Source organism: Teleopsis dalmanni, chromosome 2, assembly GCF_002237135.1.
Source record: "Teleopsis dalmanni isolate 2A chromosome 2, ASM223713v2, whole genome shotgun sequence".
In the NCBI taxonomy this organism is placed as follows: Eukaryota; Metazoa; Arthropoda; class Insecta; order Diptera; family Diopsidae; genus Teleopsis; species Teleopsis dalmanni.
In genome coordinates, this window is record NC_051847.1 from 229,092,371 (window position 1) to 229,099,528 (window position 7,158).

Genomic DNA, 7,158 nt, shown 5'->3' on the forward strand with positions numbered 1-7,158 from the left:
TCGTGGATCTTAGTCAGTTTTCTTAAGATGGTAACTATATGATACAGATACAGAAGTCAATAAAGACCCTGTGTTAGACTGTTAATAAAGATAAAAATACTCTTGAAACTTTACTTAATGCTATTCGTGGATCTTAGTCATTTTTCTTAAGATGGTAACTATATGATACAGATACAGAAGTCAATAAAGACCCTGTGTAGACTGTTAATAAAGATAAAAATACTCTTGAAACTTTACTTAATGCTATTCGTGAATCTTAGTCAGTTTTCTTAAGATGGTAACTATATAATACAGATACAGAAGTCCATAATGACCCTGTGTAGACTGTTAATAAAGATAAAAATACTCTTGAAACTTTACTTAATGCTATTCGTGAATCTTAGTCAGTTTTCTTAAGATGGTAACTATATAATACAGATACAGAAGTCAATAAAGACCCTGTGTAGACTGTTAATAAAGATAAAAATACTCTTGAAACTTTACTTAATGCTATTCGTGAATCTTAGTCAGTTTTCTTAAGATGGTAACTATATAATACAGATACAGAAGTCAATAAAGACCCTGTGTAGACTGTTAATAAAGATAAAAATACTCTTGAAACTTTACTTAATGCTATTCGTGAATCTTAGTCAGTTTTCTTAAGATGGTAACTGTATAATACAGATACAGAAGTCCATAATGACCCTGTGTAGACTGTTAATAAAGATAAAAATACTCTTGGAACTTTACTTAATGCTATTCGTGGATCTTAGTCAGTTTTCTTAAGATGGTAACTATATGATACAGATACAGAAGTCAATAAAGACCCTGAGTTAATAAATAATAGACTGTTAATAAAGATAAAAATACTCTTGGAACTTTACTAAATACTATTCGTGGATCTTAGTCAGTTTTCTTAAGATGGTAACTATATGATACAGATACAGAAGTCAATAAAGACCCTGTGTAGACTGTTAATAAAGATAAAAATACTCTTGGAACTTACTTAATGCTATCGTGGATCTTAGTCAGTTTTCTTAAGATGGTAACTATATGATACAGATACAGAAGTCAATAAAGACCCTGTCTGGACTGTTAATAAAGATAAAAATACTCTTGAAACTTTACTAAATACTATTCGTGGATCTTAGTCAGTTTTCTTAAGATGGTAACTATATGATACAGATACAGAAGTCAATAAAGACCCTGTGTTAATAAATAATAGACTGTTAATAAAGATAAAAATACTCTTGAAACTTTACTTAATGCTATTCGTGAATCTTAGTCAGTTTTCTTAAGATGGTAACTGTATAATACAGATACAGAAGTCCATAATGACCCTGTGTAGACTGTTAATAAAGATAAAAATACTCTTGGAACTTTACTTAATGCTATTCGTGGATCTTAGTCATTTTTCTTAAGATGGTAACTATATGATACAGATACAGAAGTCAATAAAGACCCTGTGTAGACTGTTAATAAAGATAAAAATACTCTTGAAACTTTACTTAATGCTATTCGTGAATCTTAGTCAGTTTTCTTAAGATGGTAACTATATGATACAGATACAGAAGTCAATAAAGACCCTGTGTAGACTGTTAATAAAGATAAAAATACTCTTGGAACTTTACTTAATGCTATTCGTGGATCTTAGTCATTTTTCTTAAGATGGTAACTATATGATACAGATACAGAAGTCAATAAAGACCCTGTGTAGACTGTTAATAAAGATAAAAATACTCTTGGAACTTTACTTAATGCTATTCGTGGATCTTAGTCATTTTTCTTAAGATGGTAACTATATGATACAGATACAGAAGTCAATAAAGACCCTGTGTAGACTGTTAATAAAGATAAAAATACTCTTGAAACTTTACTTAATGCTATTCGTGAATCTTAGTCAGTTTTCTTAAGATGGTAACTGTATAATACAGATACAGAAGTCCATAATGACCCTGTGTAGACTGTTAATAAAGATAAAAATACTCTTGGAACTTTACTTAATGCTATTCGTGGATCTTAGTCAGTTTTCTTAAGATGGTAACTATATGATACAGATACAGAAGTCAATAAAGACCCTGATTTAATAAATAATAGACTGTTAATAAAGATAAAAATACTCTTGGAACTTTACTAAATACTATTCGTGGATCTTAGTCAGTTTTCTTAAGATGGTAACTATATGATACAGATACAGAAGTCAATAAAGACCCTGTGTTAATAAATAATAGACTGTTAATAAAGATAAAAATACTCTTGGAACTTACTTAATGCTATCGTGGATCTTAGTCAGTTTTCTTAAGATGGTAACTATATGATACAGATACAGAAGTCAATAAAGACCCTGTCTGGACTGTTAATAAAGATAAAAATACTCTTGAAACTTTACTAAATACTATTCGTGGATCTTAGTCAGTTTTCTTAAGATGGTAACTATATGATACAGATACAGAAGTCAATAAAGACCCTGTGTTAATAAATAATAGACTGTTAATAAAGATAAAAATACTCTTGAAACTTTACTTAATGCTATTCGTGAATCTTAGTCAGTTTTCTTAAGATGGTAACTGTATAATACAGATACAGAAGTCCATAATGACCCTGTGTAGACTGTTAATAAAGATAAAAATACTCTTGGAACTTTACTTAATGCTATTCGTGGATCTTAGTCATTTTTCTTAAGATGGTAACTATATGATACAGATACAGAAGTCAATAAAGACCCTGTGTAGACTGTTAATAAAGATAAAAATACTCTTGAAACTTTACTTAATGCTATTCGTGAATCTTAGTCAGTTTTCTTAAGATGGTAACTATATAATACAGATACAGAAGTCAATAATGACCCTGTGTAGACTGTTAATAAAGATAAAAATACTCTTGAAACTTTACTTAATGCTATTCGTGAATCTTAGTCAGTTTTCTTAAGATGGTAACTGTATAATACAGATACAGAAGTCCATAATGACCCTGTGTAGACTGTTAATAAAGATAAAAATACTCTTGGAACTTTACTTAATGCTATTCGTGGATCTTAGTCAGTTTTCTTAAGATGGTAACTATATGATACAGATACAGAAGTCAATAAAGACCCTGTGTTAATAAATAATAGACTGTTAATAAAGATAAAAATACTCTTGGAACTTTACTTAATGCTATTCGTGGATCTTAGTCATTTTTCTTAAGATGGTAACTATATGATACAGATACAGAAGTCAATAAAGACCCTGTGTAGACTGTTAATAAAGATAAAAATACTCTTGGAACTTTACTTAATGCTATTCGTGGATGTTAGTCAGTTTTCTTAAGATGGTAACTATATGATACAGATACAGAAGTCAATAAAGAGCCTGTGTAGACGGTTGAGTGCATGCATTCACTCAATTCGAAATCTATTCATATAAGAATTTCCTACTTACAAATTTTTGAATGTAATAGAAACAAAAACCGCTTTTGCGTGACAAGGTAGATATAAAACTTCTATCAATCATTGTAGCTACAAGATTAGCATCTAGATTAAACCTATTAATATCTCATTTATTAAACATATAATAGACGTTCAATATAATCTGCAAAAATTTATTGACATTTTGAAATTTTTTGTTTATTTATATTTATCAGTACCTTTACTTATCTCGATAAACTTTTCTAAACTATGCTTAAGCTTTCTTAGTCTCTTCAAGTAGTGCCTTGTACAAAAATCTTTAAAACATCCATTTGCAACGGATCTAGGATCCAGATCTGGTGCATAAACCATTGCCAATCGTTTTTATAATATTTAATATATTTCGTTATTAATTTATAGCTCCTGTCTTTGTACGACCTCTTTCGATATAGTTAGCCAACGACACATTCTTGCCATTCCAAAAACCTATAACTATGAGCTTTCACATATACCAGTACAGACATTGTCTACTTTGAAGATGTTTCAACTTTTTTGATGGCTTTACGATCTCAAAAATACAGCGGTGGATCAAGAAGAGCCTAATTTTGTGTAAAGCATTGTGCATTATTCACTAAACATAGTTCTTTAAGCAAAGACTGTGGAACAGCCACAGTCTTAGCAAACTTCATGATTTTTATTCGACGATTATTTGAGTAAACAATTGATTGAGTCGGAGTAAACAATTTTTGTCGCTCTGTCTACAACATGTACCCCTGATCTTACAACTGTTGCATATGATGAGACAAATTCCCTATAAAATATTTGTTAATTTTTTGTAATTTGCAATGGATTATTTTATACATATTCATATTCAGATTCAATTTGTAATTGAATCACAGTGCGATACATATTTTTCTACATTTTCACAAATACATGAAGTTGCATTTCTTGGTCTACATCTGGGCTGTCCAGATCAGATGCAATCACGGGCCAATACAAAACACTATACAGATTGGAGGGCCGATTACAGATTAGCTGGTAACTTTTACTGATTAAGCCTGTTTTCTGACCTTTTTGATACGCATTGCCAAACATTATTTCTAAAGCAGAATTCTAATGAAAATTAAAAAAGAAATTTCCGGTTTATGGGATAGAGTTCTGCTTTATATTATATTTACAAAGTTTAAAAGAGTATATGGATTAGATGAATTGAAAAGTATTTCAAAATGTAAATTTCAATATTTAAAAATGAATTTACAAACTATATAAAAAGAACCAAGCTCTATCCCAAAGTTTTATCCTACACCCAAATTTAGGATGACTTCGATTATTATAAGTAAAATTTAACCCTAAAATGAAACTCAATATGAGTCAACTTACCTACCTTTTAACAAAAACCAGCATTTCTTGTTAGCACAATAGACGTCATACTAACATCATCCGGACACCATATCTAATATAATACGTACATTATTATTTCAACAAGTCCCTGTGGCATCATTGCTTACCATCGTATTCTTCGTATTCATCGTGTTCATCGTTTTATAAAATAAATTCGGTTTTATAATTCATTTAGCAAAATAGCATAAAAAATTTATTTACTTTTTTGGCATAGAAATACTAAAAGTTACTACCGGTTAAGTACGCATATTCGAATATTTTTGGATTTCTACGAATTTGGGTGATTCATCATTTTTGAAGCGCAAATTAACTTACACACACATAAAAAGTACAGAGAGTATAAATATTAAGTACACTAATACATTGACAAGTTAAAATTAGTAAATTAATGTCTAATAATTCTTATTAATCTTTTTGTTCGTTCATGGAATGTCCATTTAGCGGAATGGTTTCCAGTATGTCACCTTTTACTTGCATCTCCTTGCCATTCTCTACGTAGTCACAAGCTTTAGCGTTTTTGCCAAACTTTTCGCCCTCGGCAATCGTTTCCAAAGTGGGTTTGTTGTGTGTTTCAGGCAGGTACAGAGACAGTAAGCCGCCTATAAACGCCATGGCACCAAATATAATTAACGGCAGCGGCTTATAAATTTCAGCTAACATATTGAAGAAGGGCGCCAGAATGCCCCCAATACGGGCTACCATTGAAGAAGCGCCCAAACCCACATTACGTACCACGGTGGGAAATTGTTCAGCAGAAAATATATAAATTGTGCCATAGGAAGCAGTTATGGCTAGTTTGCCTAACATCGCAAAAGCTATTATCAACCAGTTCATATTAACGGGCACTATAAGCGTTGAGAGTAACCCTAACCCAGCCACTAACATACTTCCACAAAGTATTGTACGTCGTCCCCATCTATTTAAAGTTAGTAGCAAGAAAATATAGGCAGGTATCTCAACTGCGCCTGATATGGCAAAATTCAGTAAATCATTATCACCCAAATTGCTGGTGTTCCAAGAGAGTCCATAGTAGGTGCCACTATTCACGAACCAATCAAAAAATATTAACAGAGTTTTACGTCTTAAATTTGGATACTTCAGTAAATCAAATACATCTGGTGTTTTTTCTTTGTTCACTTCAGCTTCCAATTGTTGTTTCTCTGTACTATCCACCTCTAACAGATTGTCGTAAATTTCACGCGGTACAGTCAATTTGTTAAATTTTGCTGCTTTCTCCATAATTTTTATAGCTTCATCTTTGCGTCCTTTAGATAACAGCCAACGGGCAGACTCTGGTATAACCCAATAATAGCACATGAATACCAGACCCGGCAGTGTAAGTGCTATCTGAAACCAACGCCAGTCGTGAACAAAGTATGCAAAAACGGCAGTTAGCATGAAACCCACAGAAAAGAACATCATGACGAAAATGCCAGCAAATATACGTTTTGACGGACCAACCATTTCCATAGCTATGACATAAGCAACCAAAAATACGCCTGAAGTCGTAGCTCCAACAATTAGACGGGATACTGTATATGTCAAATATTCGGGTGCCAAACCAGCCAAAATACCAAATATAACTTGGATAACTAGCGAAGCAAAAAATATAGGCTTACGTCCATATTTATCTGATAATTGTCCAAATACAATGCTGCCCAACAACACACCCAACATGAACATGGCATCACTTGTGGCGGCCAAGAAACTGCGATTGCAAACCATGTTCCATTCAGTCACTGCGCTATTCAAGTACTTCGACTTGTCGTACACATAAGCATTACACGTTGTTGTCCCATTGGCCTTGTTCGGCGTGGTACCGTTCAAGTAATCTGTTGTGTACTCTGCATTGTAGTACTCGCATGTCTGCAATTTGTTACCAAGCAAATTTGGCGGATACGAAATATTCCAAACTGTTGCCGGCAAATCGTACGTGGCGTTGACCGCATCTTCAAATGGCAGCACACAGCGAAAATCTGGTTTCGCGAGCAGAAAAACACCGGCTAATTTATGAAACGCGCATGTGATGGACGTGAGACAGATGAGAAAATAAATGATGCGCTGATATTTGCCAAAACCTCCCAAATGACTCAAGACGTCATCGTAACTCATTTTTGTTGTTTGTCCAGATCTCCGATCCCACACTTGACAATAACTAGCGCAATTTCAATTTAAAATATTAATTAAAACAATAATAAAACAAAACAATAAAAACAATAAATGAATGTTTGTTTTTTCGTTTGTTTGGTTTTATTGAATAGTGAGCGCCACCAAAAACAATAGCTGCGTTGTCAAAAGCTCAGATAGCGACTATGAAAAAGCGCCCTTTGCGGGTATGGAACAAATTTGCGTACGATAAGTAATCTAGTGGTCTCCGCCACCCGCCTGTTGGC

At 32.8% G+C, this 7,158-nt stretch overlaps 1 protein-coding gene across 1 annotated transcript; it reads right to left on the reverse strand.

Moving 5' to 3' along the window:
- Positions 1-4,964: 4,964 nt before the first annotated feature.
- On the reverse strand, positions 4,965-6,902 carry LOC119678200 (organic cation transporter protein-like). Its single transcript, XM_038089900.1, has one exon. The coding sequence runs from the start codon at positions 6,875-6,877 to the stop codon at positions 5,171-5,173; it is 1,707 nt and encodes a 568-aa protein (XP_037945828.1). The 5' UTR covers positions 6,878-6,902; the 3' UTR covers positions 4,965-5,170.
- Positions 6,903-7,158: the final 256 nt, after the last annotated feature.

Bases quoted from the DNA above. Each gene is read 5' to 3' on its own strand.
- LOC119678200 (XM_038089900.1), bottom strand. From the start codon at position 6,877: ATGAGTTACGATGACGTCTTGAGTCATTTGGGAGGTTTTGGCAAATAT.